At 40.9% G+C, this 25677-nt stretch overlaps 1 protein-coding gene across 7 annotated transcripts in view; it reads left to right on the top strand.

Annotated features, from left to right (window-relative positions):
* Positions 1 to 25677, top strand: part of NACC2 (NACC family member 2) — a 153540-nt gene that overhangs the window by 120101 nt on the left and 7762 nt on the right. For 5 of the 7 annotated variants that reach the window (XM_075905540.1, XM_075905542.1, XM_075905539.1 and 2 more), the window contains exons 2-5: positions 4597 to 5523; positions 17207 to 17374; positions 20914 to 21019; positions 24589 to 24686. In XM_075905540.1, the coding sequence (XP_075761655.1) occupies positions 4659 to 5523; positions 17207 to 17374; positions 20914 to 21019; positions 24589 to 24686 (1237 nt within the window). In that variant the 5' untranslated portion in view covers positions 4597 to 4658. Of the gene's footprint in view, positions 1 to 1624; positions 2102 to 2485; positions 3152 to 4596; positions 5524 to 17206; positions 17375 to 20913; positions 21020 to 24588; positions 24687 to 25677 lie in introns of those variants that run through there. The other 2 variants (XM_075905543.1, XM_006120789.4) reach the window with 2 other exon arrangements.

Below are 25677 nucleotides of genomic sequence, written 5' to 3'. Positions count from 1 at the left end.
AACATCAAAAATTGTGTGAGACTTTTAGCCAGTCTTCCAGGATTACTTTAGTTAATTCTCTGTCTGCCATCTGGATTCACCATGGTAGAAAGTGAGCCATAAAAATGTGGGGAAAAGATAGCCAATGACAAAAGAACATTTTTCTGGGCCAGGACTAGTACTTTAAAAAGTTTACTGGTCCTGACTGTGTTTGCTTTGGTTTTCTCATAGAGTTTCACAATCTGGAGGTCATGAAATATCAGAAATTAAACCTGTCATTTTGATTGTCTTTTTTCCACTTTATTTTGAATTTTATTTTTTATCTCCTGAAAATGTAGATCAAGAAACTATTATTTTGTACTGTCTGAAAATCTGACTGCTAAGTCTAGTGATTTGTGGGAACAATAGCTTCTACAGTAGGCAGAAGTGGGAAAAATGTGCAATGTCCGGTATTCTCTGATTTTTCTGGCTGCGCACTGGATGAAACCCTGGCGTGGGCGGGGGGGAGAGCGGCTGGAAGGCCGGTCCACAATTGGTGCTAGGAACCTGTGATTACACTGAAGCCTGGCGGGGGAGGGGGAGTGTCTGGGACTCCCAGCCACTCCCGTGCCGCCACCAGGCTTCTGCGTAATCACAGGCTCCCAGCACCGATGGTGGCCCCACCTCCAAGCCTGGGAGTCCCAGCTGGGAGGCGGGGCTGTGATCGCCGCTCTGGGTGCTTCAGATCGCCACTCTGGACTGGGACTCCCAGCCACTTCCTCCACCCCAGCTAGGCTTCTGAAGCGCCCAGAGTGGTGATCATGTCCCCGCCTACCAGCTGGCCTATCCCGCGTTCCTTTTTTTTTTTTGCTCGACCAAAAATTACCAGGTGTCCAGTATTTTTTTGGGAGGCCATCTGGCAACCCTAGTGCTAAAGGAAGACAATGCTTTTCTACTCTACTGTACCTTTTCTTGGCCACTTCTCTCTACAGAGAGGCCTTTGTGAAGATCAGCAGTCTTCCTGTTCATGTTTCATTGTCTCATTTTCAGAAGGAGGAGGATTGTAACTAGGTAAAACAAGTACCATCTAGTATTTCCCTAATCTTTCTTGTACCTCTAAGGGAGTGCATACTAAAAGAAAGATCATTCTTGACCCAGGCTTGGCTTCCCATATAATGGTAGCTTCCTTCAGAGGAGGTTGATTGGTAAATTATTTTGCTTTCCGCTATCTGAGGGTGCTGGATTTGATACGATCCACAGAGGTGCAGTTTTGCTGAGGTGTCTTCTAGCAAGTGAGCTGCAACATCAAGAGTAGCTGTTTTGCTTCCTTGGTTTAAGGAGTTGCTATATAGTAATGAAATAAGAATACAGTCACAACGGTTTCCTTTTCTCCTTGAGTCCCAGTGCATGACAAGCATGAACCTGAAATATAACCAGTAACTTAGAGAGAATAACTGATATGGGGGAAATCTTGGTTATTTTCAGGTAGGATTGTTTTACTTTAAAAAGTTTCCCTTCTTGTAAGGGAAACTGGGGACACTGTGGCTTGTGTATGGGACTAGAAACCAGGAGATGTGGTATCTGCTTCCAGCTCTGCACAAAATTCTTGTGACCTTGGGCAGCGCTCATGGTATGTTCGGTTTAAATTGTTAATGTTCTCTCCATGCTCTCTGAGATCTTTGGTTGGAAGAGGACTGCCAAGTATTGTTATGAAGTCACTGATCCTGTAAATGTATTAGTGTCTTTTTCTGGAAGGAAAAGAAAGCCAGGCTTGCTTCCAACCTCTGTAATCTCAAAAGTGGCAGTGTTTTGCTTTGATTCTGCAGAACTGAATTAAATGAACCAAATATACATGTGAACAGAAAACACCAGGCATGCACATGCTAAATAGGAAGTGACTGGGCAGAACCTAACAGATTGCATTAGCTCTGTAGCTACTTTTGACTAAAGGTGACCTGATTTAAGCTTTTTTTTTTTTTTTTAAGTTTTGAATTTTATCTGTGACACCCTGTGAGCAAAGCAGTTGTGAGCAGAACAGGGCAGTCACTGAAATAAACACCGTTCTGTGCAGGAAATCAGCAAGAAAAGCAAGACTTCACCCCCTTTCCCAGAAAAAGCCCCAACATGCTCAATAAATGTTAAGGTAATTTAAAATCTGGATCTGGGAGACAATGTGACTAGGATTTCATTACTTCAGCAAATGGATTTGCTTTTAGTGGATGCAGCCACAGACTGAGAAGCTTTCCCAAGGGGTAAACGTTTTCCTGTGTTTGAAAAGCTTTCTTGTGTGTTAAGGAAGGGGGAGGGGGCATGAATGTTGCTCCATATGCTCTTAGGACTCTGGAGCATCTTTATTTAGGACTGATATGGGCACCCCCGCTCCTTTACCTCCCCCCACCCCCCGGTATATTACCCTTTTAGATGCTTGTTATAGGGAGAGTCTTGTTTAGCTTTTTAAACCTCTCCTCTATTGTCGTGGGATGGACAGACTCGAGCCAGAGTGAAGGAATGAGAAGCTGCCTTGGCGGGATGGGTAGTTTTTTTTTTCTGGAGCAGATGTGCTTCCTTTGACTAATTTCTTCCTCACACTGGAGGAGTTAAACAGCAGCCGTGCCAGCTCTGCAGACTGTTTGGAATAGTTTAAATGCTTTGACACTCTGGATGTACTAGATGGCAGAGGAGGCAGTTTACAGCGTAATTCATATGCAAAACTGCACTATAAATTTAAAACCTGTCTCAGTTGCCGTGGCACCACTAAGCATTTCATCAGCATACAGTACAGTATTTCTGCCATCTTTGTTTGCATTGCAGTGACTCATCAAAAGTCTGTCTTGTACCAACACTGAGAGCATTCCTCTGGCAGTGATATTCCTCTGTTTTTAAAGCTTCGGTTTGAAACTGGCATTTACTTCAGGTCCCTAATCAAAGGGCTCTATTCATTGCAGAGAGCAGCCTGAATGTTAATCTGCATCCGGCCTATTCATTTAGATGCTATGCACTGCCGTGGAGATTTGACTTGGTAAAAGCTTGAGCTACAGCAGATACAAACGGAGGTTTTGATACTATTTTTCCCCCCCGAACTATCTTCGTTGCTGCAGTTAGTGTAGCAGACCGGGGGCGATGAAAAAAAAAGGGGGGGACTTAGGAAGAGCCTTCACTGAGTGGCAGTACCTTGGATCATTCGTTGTTTAAGGTATGTTCGCGTGGTATCAGATGAGGGGGCGTAGAAGTTCCTTGCTTTGAAGAATTCTCTTTTAGACCATGCAGTTACAATTAATTTGGCTTTGAGCGTGTTCTCTTTTCTTCCTGTTTCTCAATGGCTTTGCAGATAGTACTTTTTTGCAGCAGTGTGAATAGAGTTCTTTGTGGGGTATTTTTCTTTTCAGAGGAGATTTAAAAAAAAAAAATTATCAGGTAAACTGCTTTGCATGCCATTATCGTGAAGATTTGGTGCTAGTTAAACACAGTTTCCTCAGTATCATCAAGTGCAAGCATAATTTTAGATCATCTGTTCTCTTAAGGGGATTTTTTTGTGTGAAGGTGCGCAGAGGATTCTTGGGGTGTTATAAGCACTGATTGGCTTTTGTGGAATTTTATGCACTAAAATTAAGTTATTTAATCCTACTGCTCCTATAGGGCTTGTTTCAGAGCCTGCCTCTTTCTGTATAGGAAAGAAGAAATGTTTCTCATCCCAAAAAAGTGACAGTATCCTGAAACGGCACACTCTGCTGCAATTTGATGTGAAGTCGAAAACCCGATAGGCTGAGAATAGGTTTTTTTACTTGAGATTGTTCAGAGACATTCTTGATAGTACTGTTTCTGATTTCAGAGGATGGGCTGTGTCTGTTGCGGGGTGTGTGTCTTGCATTAGATTATACTTGTACTATGTCACCTACAGAATCCCATTTTAACATGGCCAGGAACAGAACATAGGGCACTTGCCTTAGAGGAATGTATGTGGAGACTTTGCTGCCCTAGTCTGTATTTAAAGGGGGGGGGGGGGAGACTTGATGTTAAGTTTACTGCTGTACATTTAATTTGTTTGCTTGGGCTCAATTACCTAGCTTAATGTTGATATCCTTTAAATGAAACAGGGCTTTTAATTTCAGTTAAAAGTAATATAACTCTGAATATTTTCTTTTAAAAAAAACAAGTGAAGAGGCACCATCTCGGATCGTTAAAATGTGTTTTTATTACAGTGACTGCTTAGAATGTTTATTTCAGACAAAATGACACATTGTTTTGTAACTATTTCATCTCTAGTTTCAGCAGGTTCTTTTATCCATTTCCAAAGTCTGTTGAATATTAATAGGGCTACCTTACTATTCATTCATACTCTGTTACCATCCATATTATACTGTTGACTTGAAACGCCAAAGGAAAGAAACCGAAGATAATTTTTAAAAAGCCACCTTTGAGAGCATTTGAATATTTAAAAACATTTTTTTAAAAAGTTTGTTTAAAAACAGCTGTAAGTAGTTTTATAAATGGAGTTGGTGTTACACATCAGCCCTTAGGACTTCGTTTTGAATCTCCAAATGTGCTAAGATATTTTGGTTTTGGTTTTATTTGTTTGTTCCAAAGAACTGTCTAAAAATGTGTTTGGTTTTTTTTCTCCCTGCCTTCTTCATTTTTCAGATGTGCCCTACTTTGGATACTCCTGCATTGCATGTCTAAGGAGCTCCAACTCATCCTGAGCCATGTCACAGATGTTGCACATAGAAATTCCCAATTTTGGGAACACTGTCTTGGGCTGCCTGAATGAGCAGAGGCTACTTGGGCTTTATTGCGATGTCTCCATAGTTGTCAAAGGCCAAGCCTTCAAGGCGCACCGAGCAGTGTTAGCAGCCAGCAGTCTGTATTTCAGAGACCTGTTTAGTGGGAACAGCAAAAGTGCATTTGAGCTCCCGGGTACTGTGCCGCCAGCCTGCTTCCAGCAAATCCTTTCATTTTGTTACACTGGGAAGCTCACGATGGCCGCGAGCGAACAGCTGGTAGTGATGTACACTGCAGGTTTCCTACAGATCCAACATATCGTAGAAAAAGGGACCGATTTGATGTTCAAAGTGAGCTCTCCCCACTGTGACTCTCAGACCACCATGATAGAAGACCCTAGTTCAGAACCGCAGAGTCCTTGTAACCAATTGCAATCTGCTTCTGCGCCCTACGTCATGTCCCCTTCCATGCCCATTCCGCTCCTCACCCGGGTGAAACACGAAAATCTCGAGCTGCAACCCACAGCTGTGTCAGGCCTTCCTGCCAAGCGACCCTTGGAGGCCAGCACCCGAGAGAGCACGGGAGGGAGCGTTTCTAATGCTGCTCCATTAAAGTTATCTCGGGTGTCCTACTACGGAGTGCCCAGTTTAGCGACTCTCATCCCAAACATCCAGCAAGTGCAGTACTCCCAAGGGGAGCGGACGAGCCCCGGAGCCAGCAGCATTCCAACTACTGACAGTCCCACATCCTACCACAATGAGGAGGATGAGGAAGATGATGAGGCATATGATACCATGGTAGAAGAACAGTATGGGCAGATGTACATCAAATCCTCAGGAGGATATTCAGGTAATAAACCAAAACGCTCCCTTTCCCTAATCCCTTTTGTTTTTCTCTTCCTCTTCCGTCGCCACTGGGTCCTTTTCTCCCTTGTCCAGCGTATGCTTTTTGGACTGTTCATCATTTTTACTAAATATTGGGTCTGAGTTTAATGCTGTTGAAAACTCCTAGCCTGCCCACCCAGGACACTTGAGTTCTCTATCCACAGATCAGAGACAGCACAGGAGGAGAACAGTACAAACTTCTCCAACCCCACTCACTACTGTGCCTGCTCTTAGAACTGGACAGTGTAGTTCAGTGACCATAATCTCTTTAAACCGTAGCCTCCTGTTGGCAGTCTCAGCCACAGACTCCATTGGTTGGGGGCTTTTGCAAAGTGGGCAGCTATCCATTAGCTGCTGAACTGAGATGGCTAACTAATTTCACAGACAGTAAGTAGGTCATCCAAAAGCCACCTCGGCCACCACCCATCCCAGTTTGGATTAGGACAGGCAGTCTAAAGGTGAAAACCTTCATATCCATTTGCAGGTCATCTCCTCCATTTATTTCCCCACTCCTGCTTCCTCCTTTTTTTTTTTTTTAAAACAAAAATCAATTAAAGTTTGTATCCTGCTCTCTCCATCCAAAATCCTCAAATACGTCAGATCTCTGGTAGAAACAATCAAGCAACCCTTTCTCCCCCAACCTCATCTATATCCCTGCCAAGGTAAGAGTTCCTTTTCCCCCTTCAGAACTAATTGATAGAACTAGTTAAAAGTCTTCATTAACCTAGCTCTTTACCTGGCAGTACTGAACTGTGCCAGCATTAGCTAAAGGAGACGATTGTCTTAGCAATGAATAGCTAGAGAAGAAAGGAACTTACTGGGTTCTCTTCCCAGGGGCACACAGGTGTTTTGGTTTTGCAGTCTCTGAAGGGACTTTCTCTTTTCTGCTTTCCTCCCAAGTCAATCGTGTTGGCCTTGTTCATCTTCAAGATTTTGAGCTGACACCTGGAAATGTCTCTGGTACCTGGTTTTTGTTTCAGGTTTATTGGAGGATAGAGGCAATGTAGTATCACAAACATGAGGAATCTTATCTCAACAGCTAGCATATCTGAGAAGCATTTGAACAGAACATGTATTGGAAGATATATGTTCCTTTTGCATTCCAAAAAAAAAAAAGGCTCCTGGATGAACACAGTAGACTCTTAATTGGTGCTGCAGGTGTTTGAGAATGCAGCTTTGATTTGTATTCAGTTCCTGGGTGGAAACATATTTCATGGTTTTCTTGAGATTTGTCAAGCCTGGCAAAGCAGAATTTTCTTTAGTTTGTGCTTAGTTTTCACTGTTACTATTTCCTGTTGTAATTGCTGGATCAGAAATGACTAATTTGAAAATATTAACTCTCTCACATATGCTGAAAAGTTGGCTTCCTTTCCTTGGAACCCTTTTATTTTTAGAGATGGGTAGAAAATGCTGTATTAACAACCTCTGTTTGATCCAGTTATGCATTCATGGTGGTGGTAATTCTCAGCACCAACACACTCCCATGAGTGATTTTCCAACCGTCTCCAAGAAAGCAGAACCCCAAACTTCTCTCTGAACAGTAATGCCCTTGCTGTACAACTCTGTAAGTGGATAGATGAGATGAAATAATTGCCATGTGTTTTACTGGGGGGGAAGGAAAACTATATCTTGTTTGGCCTTTCTAGTCTCTCAGCAAATACTTCTACTGGCAGTTTTGTTGTTGTTTTTATTTTGAATATTAGAACAGTTGCTGACAAGCCAGTTTGCTTTTTCAGTTGCCGTTTCTGGGGAACGATTCCAAACTCCTACTACAGACAGTCATTTTCAGAAAGGCATAAGCGAATGTGTTCTAGGGAACGGTGTGTGCGCTATATATTTACCATAAAGTTCTCAGCTGGCTAGCTAGTTGGTGGGATCAAGTGTGATGAATAGGAATGTTTTAAGATTTCCATCTAACTGGGCAGAGCTGAGGCTGTTTGCATGGATGCTTGTTGCGCACACACACCCACACCTACACCCACAGAGAGTGCACAGCACTATGACTGAGTAGCATTTGTCTTCACAGTATTGAGCATTTCTAACATTGCTCTTTAGAGAAACAGGATCATACCCTCTATACAAAATTTTCTTTCTCTGCCCTGGGGGCAATTTATATAGTAGCAGAACAGAACTAATTCAATCTAAAACCATCAAAGATTATCACAGAATAAACTACAGGATGGAACAATATGTGACTATTAAGCAAGCAGGCTATTGCATATAATTCTTATTGCTTAACATTAAAACAGAGCTGTTCCATTCAGAAAATAGAAAACTTGGGCAGCTTTGGTTGGCTTGAACAGCTTGGTGGCTTTGGTAATTTTTCAGTTGTCTAGCCTTTAGGTTGGATCTGATGATCCAGAAGAGGAGCAATATTTTCTTTCTCCCTATGCAAATAGTGAGTAGGCTTCTGAACTGCCCGGTGAGGCAGAGCCGAGCCGGGGTTAGTTGTTTGGGGAGGTGATGGGAAGTAGTTGGGAATTCACACCCAAATAGGAGCTTGCATGTCACCATTCTAGCCAACTTGGAAGGGCCAGCCAACACCCCTCTCCCCCAGGGTGATAATCTAGATAAAACATATCTCCTATCCAAGCACATTGAAAAGGGTTTTCTGTTTTAACTACAGCCATAGACGCAGGCTTCCCCAAAATCTGGGGATGAGATTTCATTTGAAAAAGCAAATGAAGATTGTGGTTAGTCCATCCAAGTATGGGCTTGTGTAACGCTCACAGGGTTTTAATCACTCTGAATAAAAGCTTCCTTCCTTCAAAAGAGCCAGAACAAAAAAACCTACAACATGGAAGAGCGAGAAAAAGCTAATCCTGCTCCCTGCGCATTGATCTTGACAATTGTACAAAAGATAGGGGGGAAACTATTTAAAATAGTGATTAGCAAAGTTTCTTAGAGCCTTTTGAGTACAAACAAAACAAAGCCACAAAAAGAGCACACTGCCCGATCATGCATTGAATCTCATGGGAAGCTTTTTTCCTTTTTTTTTCTTCTTGCACAGCATAGTGTCGTTCAGAATAGTGCTTGGTCTCCATTGTGAGGGATGTTTGTCTGGTTCATTGTTAGGGCGACATTTGAAGCTGAAACTCAAGTTTTTGGTCAGTGTCATTGTCTTCCATCTCCGTGTTAGGGACTGATTCTGCAAGGTGCTGAATGCCAGCGATGAAGGCTCTTTGCATGGCCCAGCCCATCGGTCATTAGGTCAGTTCTGAAAGCAGCTGGGTGTTGTAGATTCTTGTGTATTTTTGTTTTCCCCTTTATACAATCCTTTTTAGAAAATCAGACTGAATCTCTGAAATGAGGCACAAACCAAAGAGAGAACATGCAAATTCATGACCTTGGCAAAGGGCTTTCATGGTAGAAAGTCAGAGTAGCGCTTAAGCGTCATTAAATAGCAGACTTAGAAGCTAGTAGAATGGGGTGGTGAACCATGAGGAATGCTGAAGTGCAAAAGAAACTGAAAATAAATCCTGGGGAAGGCTAACTCCCCTTCTAAAAACCATTCCAGGGGTAAGAATTAAGTTTAGCTGTTGTGAAAGAAGTCTCTGATTTTCAGAGGAGAACACAGGCGTTGCTATTCTGCAATAGAACAGACTTCAGAAATGAGCCATTCCTCCCATTGCATTCAGTATAGAGACTGAGTATATTAGACGTGTGTGTGTTTGGCTTTGGATATTATTATATTATTCTTATTGGGATTTGCATAATTTTTGTGTGCGCATTAATAGCATTTCCATAAGATGGCTCTTTACTCTTTAAAAAGGTCTAGGCTTGGAGAACGTTTAGGCCTCAAAGAATCTAGTTAGTCTTCATAAGTGCTCTAGCATTTGAGTTGAGACAAATGCAGCTAGTCAGATATGTATTAAACAAAAGCAAAGTACTTACAGCTTTCATTATAGCATGGGGGACCTGATCCCAAAAGGATTTCAATGGATGCGCATTATCTTTCAATATCAATCCATGTTATTTTCAGTCACCTTACTATTCAGCTGATGTATTTAATTGTCTTCAGTTTCAAAAGGCACAAGGGAATTTGCACAAAGTGTCTTTAAATCCTCACACAAGAAATTGTTACAAGCTGGAACTGAAAGTTATGAAATGCCAAACTGACACAAGCACATGACATTAAAAATTCATCTAAAATAGCTGTGTTAGAATACAATTTTCGTAATTAGCTAAGAGAATAATTTTCTCTCCTGGCCCTCTGATTTCTTGAACGTATGTAAAGAGGGCAAGAAAGAAGCCAAAATCTTTACTTGAAAGAATACATAGTATGCAGTATGAAGATAGTCCGAGACCAAGCTTAGAAAAGAAATGTGACAATTTAAACCACAGACGGCAGCAATGTTTCTGTGAACATCTTGAAACCAGATAATTGCAATCTCTATAAAACTGTTTGTTTAACTGCAGTGGTGGTTCTTTGAGTCAGTTGCCTCTGATACAGATCAGTGAGTAGTTTGACCCTTAGGATCAGCAGGAGACAGTCAATAGAAGCTAAGAATTAATATATTTTCCAGAAAATATAAAGTAACATCAAACTGGGCACAAACATTGAGGAAATGGAGAAAAATGGGTCTCCTGTATGAATAGGTGTCATACTCATCAGATAGAGGTGATCTAATCTGCAGCTAGTGAAACGCCTCAAATGGTGCTGAAGGAGAATGGGGGAAGTTGTAATGCCAAATAGAGAGTGAAGAAAATCTTTGACTTTGTTGGCTGCCTCCTGTCTAACCAGTGTGAATTGTTCTGAACTTGTATCTACCAAATCACAGAAAACAACTTGTGGGTAACACATTCTCCCTCTTATTAAGGGACTCAACAGCCTGTGGAAACGTAAGGTCCACATGGGTGTCATTCTGCATCAGACCTTTTTTGGCATTAAATGTCTAGTTTCTGTTTCTTCACTGTAAAACACAGATGTTTAATTTTAGACTGGCAGATGTTTCACTCCTGTCAGATCTGAAAGAAAGGGAAGACATGAGTATTTATAAACCAGTAATATTGTTCCTGTACTTCCAGATTAACTCTGTTTATAAATAGGACACAAATCATCTCTCTACATCATAGTAGACTGTTGCAAATAGCACTATTAGTAAAATGTGTATAGTTCCATGGGGGCTATTTTATCATTTTTTCTTCTTGTGTGCACACATGCATGTGTATTAGGGATGTTAAATTGCAAGTAATTGACTAATCAAATAGTCAGTGCATTTTGCATCAACTATTCGATTACTTGATAGGACGCCTCTGCTTTTGAAGTGTAGCAAAGGCCTTAGGGCTGTTGCTATACTTCAGAGGGGAGCCCGGGGTCAGCTGGGGACTCCCCTGCTGACACCAGGCTCCACAGGGCACTGCCCTTCCCCCCCCCCCCCCGCTGCCTCTTTCGGATAGAGGCAGCAAGTGTGGGGGAAGCAACTAGTCAACTAGCCTGTTGACTATCCGATAGTTGATTAGTCCTTCACATCCCTAATGTGTCATTTATCTGTAAATGTGTATATTGCTTGTTGGTAAATCTACTAAGAATCTGTTACAATCCTAATCTTCTATGAGTCTAAGAGACCTCCAGGGTCCAACACCCTGCTCAAGGCAGGGCCAGCTTCAAACCCAGGATTTGGCACAAAGTTTTCACCTAAGCAGGTAGCTCTGAGGTAGTTTTCTATACTGAAATCCAGGAAGTTTCCTCTCGTGATTCAGTTGCCACATGTTACGGAGCCCTTCCAAGTTTCAGACCCAAATATGTATTTGTGTATGTGTGTCAACAAAGTATATTGGTGCTACTTCATAGCTATCGCTGCCTTTTTAAATTATTATGGCTTTCTTCTGCTTTAGCTGGTAGGCTGCTTTCTTATATTTGTAAAATATAAAATAGCTACAGATGTGGGTACTGTTTTCATGTCTGCTATCTAGCAAGTGTGGGAAGTGGATTCTTCTTATACAATCTTTGTTTGAAAGAAAACTTCTGACTCTGTGAGGAAGGGAGGGGCACGAGGCATGTGATTCGATATTTCAGTCATCCATTGTAGGTGAGAAGAGGATGATTTTGTGGACAGCACAATGGACTAGAACTTCTGGGTTTACACTTCCTATGTGAACAGAGTGTCAAGTCACTTTTAATTGCTGTCTCTGTTGTAAAATAGGAACAATACTGCTTTCCTACCCCTCAGAAAAGTGAATGAGCAGACTTCTGCTGTTTGAGATAGCAAGAGCCAAGAAGGCTGTGGTCTTTAGGGAATGCAGTCAACAGCTTTACATTTGGATGCCTGAAACCAGACCTCAAAATCTCAGCACTGATACCCACAGGTGCTGGGCACTCTCGGTGCCCATGAAAGTTAGAGGGAGACATGGGTGCTAAGCACGTCTGAAAATGAGGTCACCTATTTAAGTACCCCAATAAGTACCTAGCCGCATGATTTGAGCACCCCAGTGTGAAAGAGCTGGCCACTGACATTTTACCATCACTTGTTCTGAACAGAGGCCTGTCCCCTAGTCCCATTAACAGCCTGTCAATAGAAATTAGAGGCCTGATACATTGTTGGCTGGGGCTGCACCCTAGTCCCATTTCTCCTAGTTACAGACATGGGGGGGAGGGGAGCTTGGGATTCTGGTACAAGAGTCCCCCTTTTACCCTCTCTTCAGCCCTGCCAGCTTACCTGTTCCCCATCGTCTAGGTAATCAGAGTTTTGTTTTTGCTTATAACTTCTACTTTAGGTTGCTCTACGTGCAGTAATTAATTTTTATTAGATTTTTTTTAACGTCACACCAGTCCTATTCAAATGTATAGCTCTCTTGAATTATTGCTGCTTACAAATACATAATAAAAGGCAATATAAAATACTTCTAAAGATGTAATGGTTTGTAACAGCCCTTGTCAGCTAAAACTGTGAAGCTTAGAAATGGAAGACCTTGTGTAACAGGCTTCTGAGAGGCAGGGAGCATCTTAAGGGTGTGCAGCGCTCGGCACCACCAAGGAGGCGTTGCAAGGGTCCAGTGCCACAAGTTGTTGAGTACCAGTCAATGTTCCCTCTAATCTTTTCCATCCATGTGCAGAATAAGTTTTATTATGTGCGCCAAGGCAAGTGGGAATGTGCACCTCCAATAGAAACACAAAGCTAGCTGTGGGCGCTCTGCTAATCAGCTAGGAAGCATTTGAATTTCTCCAGAGTGGCCACGCAAGCTCGCAGCTTACAGGGAACACTGATACCAGTAAGTTCTACTGCTTTCATTACTCCCAGGATTTGGCACAAAGTTTTCCCCTAACCAGGTAGCTTTGAGGTAGTTTTCTTTACTGAAATCCTGAACGTTTCCTCTTGTGATTCAGTTGCCACGTGTTACGAAACCCTTCCAAGTTTCAGACCCAATTATGTATTTGTGTATGTGTGTAAACAAAGTATACTAGTGCTGCTTCATAGAGACCACTGCCTTTTTAATTATTTCTTGTTTTCCTCTGAGTTAGCTGGTAGGCTGCTTTCTTAGCCTAGTACAGAACTATATTAGACAATACTTCCCATTGTTTGCCATTTCATTCAAAGGAAGAGGAGCTGCTGCCCTCTGAAGATACAAATTAATTAGTAGCAAATACTATCCCGTTCTGTAGAGCGGAAAGGCCAAACAGACTTGCTGTCTTTGAAAACATGGGATCAAAATGTGTTGTACTCTGCTTTTTTATTCTATAGTTAGTTTTGTGTGCCGTGGTTAATATCTGTTGGAAGTACAGTATCATTTAAAAAGGGATACATTTTTGGTGAAGTTTGTTGAATCTTGTTTGAGTTGTACTAATTCTTTAACCAAAACAAAATCCACGTATGAGGTAGGTGTCTGTATATAAATGAGAATTTTTATAAGGAGAGGCAGTAAGCAATGGAAACAGCATTGAATTATATTCAAATGGATTAATCTGGATTGTACTGTGGGGGTTTTTTTTCTAGCACAAATTTGGACTGAGGTTTTTTGTGATACTTCTCTTCAAAAAAGAGACTGTTAATTCAGCTATGGCCTTTGTTGTTGGTTCCTATGTTTAAAAACAGGGCACTTATGCATAAATCAAAATATTTTTTAGCCAGATTTCAGGAAATGGGACTGATACCAGCTCCAGCTGGAATTAGTAACTTTAGGAAATTAGCAGTTACTGGGGCAGTATAGTCACTTAACTGCATTATGTTGCTTTCTTTGCATTCTTTATTGTTGCAGCATCCAGACTATTTGGCCCAAAAATCAATATACTTTGAGAGTCACTTTGTGTGACATGCACAGGAACATACTGGATTTACTGTTTGCCCATCTGGTGCAGTTTGTTGCTCTGAGTGTAGTATATATTTATAACAACAAATAATTATTGTCATTTGTTGAGTCATTTATTCGGGGGAGTCGTGTTTTAGCTCTGCCTGCTGTTAAAGCTGCTAACAAACTTTATCTAACAAGATGAATTAAATTCACATCTATGTGACTGTGGAAAATAATTATTAACCACCATGTCATGCTGAATGTTTTTGTTTATAATATATAAATATCTGGTTATATGATAGTTAGAAACCACAGGGTCTGTCTTGTGTTGTGAAATGTTTGTATTTTTGCTCTGTTAGCTGCAATTGTTCAGAGATACTTTTTAACCTTACACTAACATGGAGCCATTTCAGAAGCCCTTGTAAAAACTAATGCCAGTATGCACAACTTTTTGTTCTTATCCTTTTAACAGCTTAAGATTATCTAGTTTTTAAAGTGGCAATAATAGTTTTGGCACTTTTCACCCAAAGCCATTAATTAAAATAAAAATCACAGCTTTAAACAGATAGCGCAGGGAGTTTTGTTTTTGTGTGTGTGATACTTTACACCTTTTGCTCAGCAGGATAAACCATGACTGTGTAGAAAGAATTCACAAGCTGCTGGAACACTTTCTCAGGCAAGCTTGCCCACAGTTAACACAAACAATATGAAATTATCTGGCCTAATCTTTATCCCTTGCTGTGGTTTTTGCATTTCAAAAACATTGTGGCTACAATACAAAAAAAACCTGCTGTTCAATTTTGATATTTATTGACTCCTGAAAATATGCTATTCTTTTCTTAAATAGCATCTGCTAAGGACATCAGACTTAAGTGGTCCCTGTATCCTCTAATGCTGTGTATAGTATTTGTACTATAATTGAATATGTCCCTGCCATAAGAAATGCAAAGCTGTACCGTATAGAGTGTGCTCTCATGGACTGTAAATGGGAAAGAAAGACTGGACCCTTGTACAAGCTGTGTGCCCCTAAACCTGTCTCCAGAATATGTTTTTGCAGTGGTGGAACTTGCTTATCTGAGCAATTTTGGAAAAACCAAAGGAACTATGAGGAGAGGAGGGGAGCTTTTTGTCTGAATATTAGTGCTGGATAAAATACTCTCCAATTCTTTTAATCTCTGTCAGTTTAATGTCTTTCCCTTTGCAGGGTATGTCTGTACTACCGAGAAGATTGAAGCAGCCACTGTCGATCTAACAGGGTTAGAATTAGCAGGTGTAGTGAAGACATGCTAATTAGATCTGAGAGGGGCACTCCAGTAGATGCTGGAAGTCCTGCTTCCACGAGGAGTAAGGGAAGTCGAAGGGAGAGTGTTCTCCCTTGGACTTCCTGCAGCGTGGACAGCGCCAAAAGTCAAGTTAAGGTACTTCAACTTCAAGCTACGCAATTAATGTTGTTGAAGCTGTGTATCTTAATTTGACTTTATCCTGTAGTGTAGACATCCCTTGAGTGTCCAAAAGCATCAGCAAGATGCCAGCCCCTTTAGATGCTCCCACCACAAGAACTGGCTATTTCATTCTTTAAAAGTGCATGTGAATATTTAGAAATTCTACGTATAGGAGCTTTGAAATAGAGAGTGGTTTCTGCTAGTGAAAATGTCTTACGTAAGTGAGCAGCACATCAGCATTACAAAGTACTTCTGCTTTGCATAGATAATTTCTCCTACCAACATGCCCTGATTATGCTTTTAAAATATCATCTGGGTTGTTTTTCCACGGCTGGTTCCTCATCCATTCATGGAAATACCAGGCTGTTGTTTTAGGTGCGTTGGTACTTTGAGATGATCTTGTTTAGGAGATGAAACCACACGCCTCAAACAAACAAAAAATCCTTTCCGTTTTAAAAGGCTTCACACCTAATAATAATACTGCAATATATTACTACACAATCTAGCCCAACATTTTTGTTGCCTTTTACAACTTTGTGTCCTATAATGTGCTGTCACATAACAAAGCAACGTTGCTTGACATGTCCTAGTTAGAACACTAATTTCTTTGTAAAGGAGACCTTTCTGTTGTGGTAACTGTAGCAACAACTACAAAAGTTTCCAGGTTTGCTGTTCTATCTGAATGGGAAACATCAAAATAATGAGAGTAAGATACATTTAACAGGCTAAGTTATGTGCTTATTTGATCCACTGCGTGTGTGTGTGTGTGTGTGTGTGTGTGTGTTTTATTTATTTATTTATTTATTTATTTATTTATTTAAGACTAAGGCTGTATTTATCCTTTTCAGGAAGCAGTCCTGGTCATATTTATAGACTTTGATATATGGTATCAAAACTTGTTAATCAAAGTAGCTCATAATACAGTTGCATATGTTTTTAACATTTATAAATGCTTAAAATATATTGTAGATGATGTGATTGACAACTATGCACACCTGTATGAGTTCTGTTTTGCTGTGGTATGTAATTTTAAGCATGATAATGGACTTCCACTATAAACATGTTTTAGAAAGCTAATCCTGTCTCCATGTTCACAAAACCTAGCACTGTGCCCTGTGTGTTAGTAGTAAAAATCATTGGGTTTAGTTTTTCAGTATTAACATCTGCTAATAGGCTGTGGCAGGCCCCATCAATTGTATGTAAGGAAATATTTTAAAGGAATCACAGCAATATCCTAGAATTTCAGTGTAATTTGTCTTTTTTTTTTTAAGCCAGAGCTGCTTAAAACAGTGGGAATGATAGAGGAAAAGAAACCTAGGAATCCTATTTTGATTTAGAAAAAGTGAGTGCTGGTGATATTGAGTAGCCGAGAATAACTTTTGATTGGTTCAATATGTAGATAAAGGTTTTCAGCAGCAGAATATTAAAGAAAAGTACTTATAATAGTGAAGTAGCTACTAACTTAATTGGACAATTTATGGCTTATTTGAGAAACATTTCCATAACATTTTATTTTCTGTTAGTTGCATACAGCAGTTTGCCTCTTGTCTTTAGAAAGCTGATTCTGTATACTTATGTTTAGAGAGTGATCTTAGATATCCAGAAATAGCAATTTTTCTAAATGTTTAACATTTAAAAAAAAAAGCGTAATTAGGTTATGTTATCCCTCTCTTGGAGTCGGTTCAGGGCAAGGCTCCTGTAAGATCTATTCTTTTTGAAAGAGATCAGAAAAAAATGAAGTCCTTGGATTTAAACTTCAAGGCAAGGAGATCTTGAAGATCACAAGATATTTGCCCTGGGTCCTGCATAACGGTGCTCATTGCCTGCAGATATAAAATGAGCGTGCTTTTGAGTAGATGATTAACCTCAAAAGCGTTGTTGTGAAAAAGATCTCGAATCATCAAAATCTAGCTGTGTTAATTTGGATCCTGCACCTTAACGTTATTTAATGGTTTTCCCTGATCGTTTTTTTTTAAGTGGCTCAAGAGAAGCCAGAGCCGATCCCACTAGAGAGTCGTTCCTGTGTCCTCATTCGACGTGATTTAGTTGCTCTCCCAGCAAGTCTTATCAGTCAGATCGGCTATCGATGCCACCCAAAGCTCTACTCGGAGGGAGATCCCGGAGAAAAACTTGAACTTGTTGCAGGTAATAACTTTAACATTTGAATGACTGAAGATTAGAGAGTAGGTTTTTTTGTTTTGTTTAAGAATTCACCCCTTATCTCATATGAAACATAGTTGCAATCATATTGTATGCAAATTTTCCCCTTTTTTGTTTTACTATGAAGAAACGTGCCCATTGCTAATCAGTGGGGGGAGGGGGAAAGATAGAACGTCTAAAATTTCCTTTAATTCACTGTTAGAAGAATGTGTCATTAGCAGGAGTTATTCAGTTGAATTAATTTAGCATTTTAATTGAATTCCCTAAGCTTGTATTCTTCCTGATTGGTATAGGCTGCATCACAACAAAATTTTAATTTTGTCTCACAGATTAAAAGAATTAGGATTTTTTTTCCAAGTATCACATTGTGGACACATCTACACTGCAGGGCAAAAGTCGAATTTAGATACATAACTTCAGCTACGTCAATGGCATAGCTGAAGTTGAAATGGCTGAATACAGCTTTTGGCACTGTCTACACAGCAGGACGTCGAAGGAAGAACACTCTTCCTTCAACTTCCCCGCCTCCTCATGAAGTGAGGGTTACAGGAGTTGGAGTAAGAAGCTTGTTATTTCGAAATAAGCGTGCCGTGTAGACATAACCTATAAAGATTATAGAGCAGTGGTGGTAGGATTTATGGAAATGAACACAAATTTGGACATTTTAGGTTTTAATTAAAACAACAAAAATTTTACTAGTGGGTAATAAAATTACACTTCTGGGCTCCTTAGATGTGAGTTTTGAGACTCGATCCCTAGGGTTGCATTTGGTGTATCTGTGGCAAGGATGAAGCTGTAATCTTCTGGCTAGTCACAGGTTGAATTGATCCCTTCTTGCAACCAGCCAGACAATAGGACCCCAAGGCCTGAAATCCATTGAACATTTTGAGGATGGATAGTGGGGGATGTTCAAGGTTTTCTGAAGCATTTCCCTCTTTCCACCAGATTTTTAGTCTTCTCCAAGTTCAGTTGTATCCAGCTACTGTTTATCTGGATGCATGTTTTGGCCAAGGATTGAGAAAGTTGGAGGATGGTACTGAGAGCTGTCGAGCTGAATGATGGAGATGCAAAATTTGCAAGACTTAAAACTGTAGTCTTGTCCTCTAATGGCCAATAAACATCTCATGGCATTGTTATAGAAGAGTACTAGGTTGACCTTGCTGTCCAAACCAAATTCCAAAACCCTACATCCCATTGTAGTTTCAGTTGGATATGGTGTTCTCCACTTCTTTCCCTGCACTGTTGGATAGTGTTATGATCTGTTGTTTTTGTCCCCAGAAGTGTTCGCATTTGGGTAACATGATTCCTATGTAATATCCCTTATTCACTTCACAGGTAGTTATGAGGATTCATTAATACCTGTCAAGTGCTTTGAGTTCTTCTGCTGGAAAACATTTCAGAAGGGAAAAGTGGGGTAGCACTAGTGATCCAAACCAGTTGTCCTGTCTTTGTGGCCATTGTATATCTTGGGTACAATTCTGCGAATAGCACACATTTATCTTCAGCCCATAGTAAGAATGTTAATTAAAAAAAAACTAGGCAAGTTTCTTTCTGATCAGGACATTGTCATCAATAGAAAGTCAAAATAAAACACACCTACCATAACATAGCATAAAACCACAAGTATTTATTTTGTAAGTAGAATATTCATTTTGTATCTGCTTGCATTTTATGTGAGACTTCTTAAAAACTGCAAGTGGTGCAGATTATTTTCACAGTGAGAGCTGCAAATTGGCTCGGAGCATCTTTGCTTGATTTACATTTTTCAATTTGAAAAAAGTAGATTAATATCTCTAACTGATAGTGGCTGCCTGGGTTATTTTTTATTATAAAAGTGAAGTTACCCTTGGTAGCATGTGGCTTTCTCTGTGATGGCTTATCTCTTAAAATACTGTTACTGAATAAAGGCTTAGCAGCTAATTACTGTTTCAAACTTAGCAAAAACCAATGGGAGTGGTTCTGCCCAAAGTACAAAAGAAAAATCTTTCACTGTGTGTTTAGTAACCTCCATATATGAAACATTTTCTTTCATCTCAGATTTTTTTATGCCAATATTGATTCTGAAAACTTTGACAAGTTTCTCTAGAAGGGCCTTAAATAAGCCTTGATATGATCATAGTAAAAGTGATTGATAGATTTAAATGTGCAGCGCATAGTGAGAAGTGGCAAATTTCAGAAATCCCATAGTGCCACTTGCTGTTCTCCCATTCTAACTCTTACATTCAACAAACGTGTCAGAGGAACAGAGGGAACCATCATCTGGTGAAAGATGAAGCAGTCATCTTATTGCTTGCTGTAGAACAGCACAGATGTTTGGCTATCCACTTCACCACAGAGGAAAAGGGTCAAACTCTGATCTTACACCACTGTAAATCAGGAGTGACTCTGTTAAATTCAGTGCAGCTACTCCAGAGTCACTCCATCTGTCTCACTAGTTTTTTAAACGTTCTTTGTTCTTAATTTTAAAGATAAGTATGGCACTAATCATCCATAGGCTTTTCTGGAAATTCAAGAAGTAACTTTATTTCCCCTGTAGGTATCAGCTTCTGCAAGGGAGTCTGTTGCAGGTCTACATATGACCTACTATTTAACCTTAATTTAAAAAAAACCACCTTTTATATTATAACTATGTGCTTGAAAAGAAAATATACATTGCCACAGCTTTGTGAAAGCAGGCAGATTTTGAAGCATATAGTAAGTTTGATTTTTTTGCAAGCTGTGCGCTATATAAGAGTTGGATAATGAAAGGGTAAGAGACCTACTATAAAACACTGACAATCTGTTTCCAAACCTCTGCACATGTAAAGCTTCCTTAGCAAGGTTGATTTCTCATTTGCAAACATACTTTAAGCCAATATATTTGAGAGCCAGCAGTTCCTAGGCACTATAGAAACTAAATTCCCAGCTCACCAAAATTACCAGCGGGGGTTGCACTGTGTTTCTTGGAAATAAATTGATTTGTAAAATAAATATATTCCTCTTCCATGCCAGCCTCCTTTTTTAGTCTAAATGTGTGTTCTACAGCTCTTTCCTTGACAGACGGAGAGGCCAAATGGATGGTTGCTCTGGAAGGATAGTAGTAGTCTATGTATCATTTTAAAAATGAAATAAATCATAGCAGTGTGTCTCTTACGTAACTAGATCTTTCACCAGACTGCAGTGGATTTCTTTCTGTTTGGCTAAAATCAAGAGATGATTATTATAGGCTGTGATTCTCACTATACCCCCTCTCCCACAAGGAGTGAGGTGCCTATATGCCATAGATCCTTAACTCACTGGCTTCTTTGAAAATCCTAGCCATTATTTATATGCATTATTTACATTCTATGAATTCCAGTAGTCCTTTGAGGATGTAAGTGAGATCATGACCCTGTTGTGCAAGGCACTATATAAACGTATAGCAGGAGACTGCCCCTCCTCTGAACAGGAAAACAAAAATATTTTGTGCTTCATTCTGTAGTGAGATGCAAACCGTTGGGAAAATCAGTGTGTGGATTTTAAACTGTACATTTTAACTCTTGCAGGCTCAGGTGTTTATATCACCCGGGGGCAGCTCATGAACTGTCATCTATGCGCAGGTGTTAAACATAAGGTTCTTCTGAGACGACTTCTAGCCACTTTCTTTGATCGGTAAGTTCCTTTTTGTGTTTAGACCAGGCAGTACGAACCTCCGAGTGTTTCCTGGTTTTAAATGTACCTTACAAAATATTAATTTGAGCCTTTTCCCCCCTCCTTTTCTGTTTTTCTTCTTTGAGGGATGAATAGGAAGCACTGGTGCTGACTTTTGTCTTTGACGGTGTGTGTCTTTGGGGGGGCCTCTGCGAGTTTTGGGGGGAGGCTATTTTCAGCATATATACACCTGTCTTTCATGCTCTTCTAGTTACTGAATATCTGTGTGTCATTACTATTTTAATAATGATTAAATTGTTAAAATACCAATCATAAAATTGTAGAACTGGAAGAGTCCTCAAGAGGTTGTCAGGTCCAGTCCCCTGCCCTCGTGGCAAGGCCAAGCACCAACTGCATAATTACATTATCGAGAGTTACAGTATATAAAAATAATTGCTCTCACCTACAACCTGTCTCCACCGATGTCCCAATTTAAAGACATTACATCTCGCTGTAGCATTTTAAATAAAATTGTCTACAGTACTGTGGCTCGGGGGTACTCGGTACCGGGTTTGCTGTGGTGCTGTGATGCAGCGGCGGATATAGGGCGGCCCCGCGCTTCAGTAGGCCCCGCTTTGACGTGTCCTTGAGCGCTTTGATGCGGCTTTTGTTCCTCTGGACCCCAGTCGGGGTCCACTCCTTCTTGATGGCCACCAAGGGGAGGCCCTTGCGGTTCCTGGAGAAGTCCACGCTCCACAGGAGGAGCTGGGCGAAAGCCGCCGCTGTCTTCTGGGCGGCTTCTTTTTTCTCCTTTTCTTTTGGCTGCCTGGGGCTGCAGATGCCGCGGGAGCAGCAGCGCCTGGTTGCGCTGCATTCATCGCAGCGCAGAGGGGGTGCAGTTTCTCCGGCCGCCAGCACCATCTTCTTTAGAAGCAGTTGGCTCTGCACTGCCAGGCGCTTCGAGCGGAGCTGCTCTCGCCCCCTCACGCCACCCACTGGAAGCCAAAACTGAAACAGGCTGCTAATATAGCCTGGACCTGGACGCAACTGAATCAACTTCCCGGACCTCCTGCCTCGTCCTCTCTGCCTCTCCTTGAAAAGTGTGTGTCTGAAACCCCAAGAGACACCTGAGGCCTCCTGTTATTCCACACCAGCCAGGCATCTTGATGGGAGCCGGAGGGTGTTTCTTTCTCTAGCCTTGCTCCTAAGGAATGACCCATCGCTTGCTTGGGAGCAAGGTGAAGGGAGAAGAACAGGGCGGGGGGGAGGGGACAACAACACCAGAGCTTTGCACACACCCACAGTTCTGCACTCAGACTGGACCAGTATTTGATTTTTTTTCCGCTCAACGAATGTTAAATTTCCCTGCCTTGTCTCTAAACTGAAAGAGGAACAGGAATGAATGAACAAATGAATCGACTTATGAAGGAATTCAACAGATGATTTGGTGCCGGTGGGGAGGAATGGTTTTTAAACAAAGCGGGTGAATTTATCAGACAAGATTATCAAGGATCCAACCCCATGTTCTAGAGGTCCCTAAACTCTGAATGCCAGATGCTGGGACCAGAGGACAAGCGATAGATCACCAGGCAAGTGCCTTGTTCTGTTCATGCCTTCTGAAAGATCGGGCACTGGTCACTTCAGCTGTTTGTGTTGACAGTCGAGGTGAACAAGCTGTTGAGAGGTTTTCCTCTTGTGGGGTCTTGCACTAAGTACTAAGGCAGTGTTTTATGTGAGAAAGCACCACCTAGCAACAGTAATTACTCATGCCAAATATAATATCAGAAGCTACTATTGGAAGAAGGAAGTAGGAACTCAGGTTGTCTGGTTTTACCTTTACATCACCTTTAAAGGAACAGGTAAAGAAATGTCTCCTGGACATAGATAGGAAGAAACTTTGGATAAAAGATTACCCCCCCTCTTCACTGTAGCCAGTTTAATAGCTATGGGGGGAGAGGGGTTCTCTTTGAGTTTTACAGACTATTTCTTTCATTGATCTACATGGTCTTCATGATAGAAATCACTCCAGGTTACAAGCAATGCATATTCCACCAGATTACATTGCATATAATTATACTGTGTGCGCATATAACACATTAAAACTTTGTCTCACTTTGTGGCCAGCTAAGAAGTACTATGTAGATAGCCTGCAGGGCTGAATCTGGGATATGTTCATTTGTATGTTTCTGAAAATGTGTTCCTTAAATGAGAAATTATCACATAGATATAGATGGGAGATTTTTCTCAAAGGTATATCTGATAAAGTTGGACTTCCAGCTCTGAGTTTTCATTAGAATTAGGCTATTTCAGTTGGACCTAATTGCTATTTGTGATTTTGAAAACCATTCTCTAAAGGTCTAAAAGGATGCAGAATAATAGGAGTATTGAGAGTACAATCATGCAGGATTTCACCGCTGTAGGGGTTTAAAAATTATGTTGGCTGGTGAATGTACTGCTTAATGCTTGTAGTCCTCAGTCACACGTATTTGTCACATGGTTGCTGTTACACTTGTTTGTGAAGAAGGATTTTTAAACTTTTTTGAAAATGACCTGTGTAAAGAAATGGACTTTAATGACATAATTGAAGAATGTGCTGCCAAAAGAGCTAGACAGCTATAATAGACTTAAATACAAATGAAAAATTTTAATAATTAATGAAGAATTTTGTTTAAAATTAAAATTATCCAACTAAATTAAGTTTCTATCAAATTTACCCAATTCACAATTTACATGAAAATAGCCTTGAATTTGCGCATTTGACGCTTTTTTTCTATAATTTTCTCCAAAGGAGGCCCCACAAAATTGTGATGTCCTGGGCCCCGCAAAACTCTCATCTGCTCCTGCTGTGATGCCAAGCCTCATGCAGAAGGGACCCTGGTGCCCAGACTCTGGCCCCTCCAACCGAGACCCCCAACTCCACTCACCAGGGCGGCTGGTATGCTAGGCGGGGAAAGGCTTTGCCTTCCCAAACTGCAACCTGGCCCCGCCCACACTCCGCCCCCAGAAAGCCTGCTGTAGATGTAATGGGGGCGGAGTGTTGCTGTCTCCAGCACCTGCCCACCCCATACTCCAGTGCCAGGGATGCCAGTCTATGTGCCACCCTCACTCCCCCAGGGTGCTGGGGCCATGTACTGCCCCGTTTCCCCATGGTGCTGGGAAGGGGGGTGGCTTGGCTCCCGTGAGGGCGGGGTTGGGAGCCAATGCTAATGCTGCTCAGGTTCCTCCCCCAAAGTCCCTCTCTCCCGCTCATTCCTCTCTGCCCCTTTCCATTCCCAGAAGACGCAAGTGGAGGCTGAGCAGAGGTTTGGACGGAGCTGGGGGTGGTGCCCACAAAAAATGATCTGGCTCTGCCCATGCAAAGCACACCCTGTTCTGGGCGGGGAGCGGTGTTTGAATCTGAGTACCCAAGGAGTCAGCGCTTGTGATCCGAAGTGCTAGTTTTTCTGATTGCTAAACTTGCAAATATATAACTTGTTGCTGTCTGAAAGAGAGCACACTCAGCAAGACAGTCTCTCTCTGCTTCACTTTAGATGTTCACTCTTGCCTGAAATTCTGGGTCTAAGATCTGCATTTCTCTCCCTTTCCCTCAGGAACACGCTTGCCAATAGCTGTGGAACTGGAATTCGGTCCTCCACGAGTGATCCTAGCAGGAAGCCGCTGGACAGCAGAGTCCTTAATGCAGTGAAATGTAAGGGGGAAAAGATTTACTGCCGCTGGGTTAGAACAGTACAGCAAAAATCAAAGCTTAGGAAAGAGTTGAAATTTAAACAGGGGAAGTCTTCAAGATGGTATCATCCTTGACATTGGTTATGTGAAAATTCAAATCTTTTCACTTAAACATCTGATGCTCTTAAAAATAACTTATAATCTTTGTCCAGAGTTGGTATTTTGTGCTTAACAATATCAGTGTGACACTGTTCATGCTATCTTGCATGTTGTTTAGCAATTTAAAAAATGTCAATTTTGCAGTACAGTACTTCTATTAATAGACGAGATTTTTTTTTTAAACTGGGTTTATTGATAGCTTTTAAAAATAATTTTCTAAACTTGGAATCTGACCAAGGTTCTGTATAATATCAAGCAGTTTATTCAGTCTCTACATAGAGAATCTAAAATCCATTTTACAGGTGGTAATGTAATAGATTCTACTGTTTTTAAAACTGAAACTGTCCCAAAAGGCCATAAGGTAAGTCACTATACATTTTAAATAATAAATGCTCTTTAACTTCAGTGAGTCAATGGCCACGGTACTAAAAGCAAATTCCTGGATTTGTGATAACCCCACTACCTGGCGCTGTGTGTTTAGATATGCTGATTTATGCTACATGAGCATCTGGCCCATGTTCTATGTTCTGACTATGAGAAAACTAATAATCGCAAGCATTATCTGAAGGAAAGGATTTTTACACTTAAAACTGTGTGCAAACAAGGCACAAAACAAGTGGTTAAAAATGTGCCAATTTACAATCATTCTTTTGAATACAAGAAGCACATTATCAGGGTAAATGGTGCTTGCTATCAACAGCAAGTAAGGAACTCTGCAGATTATAAAAAGCTGGTATTTTAGTACACTGAAGCCCATTTCACATATGCTTGATGCACAGCACAAACCAGGGTACTCACATACTTTCCCCCTCAATGGAGTCTGTCTGCATAGGAAATCTTCATGTAAATATTTC

The sequence above is a fragment of the Pelodiscus sinensis genome, chromosome 22, assembly GCF_049634645.1.
Source record: "Pelodiscus sinensis isolate JC-2024 chromosome 22, ASM4963464v1, whole genome shotgun sequence".
Taxonomy (NCBI): Eukaryota; Metazoa; Chordata; order Testudines; family Trionychidae; genus Pelodiscus; species Pelodiscus sinensis.
The sequence above is the reverse complement of the archived record's forward strand: the minus strand, read 5'-3'. Positions and strand labels throughout refer to the sequence as shown.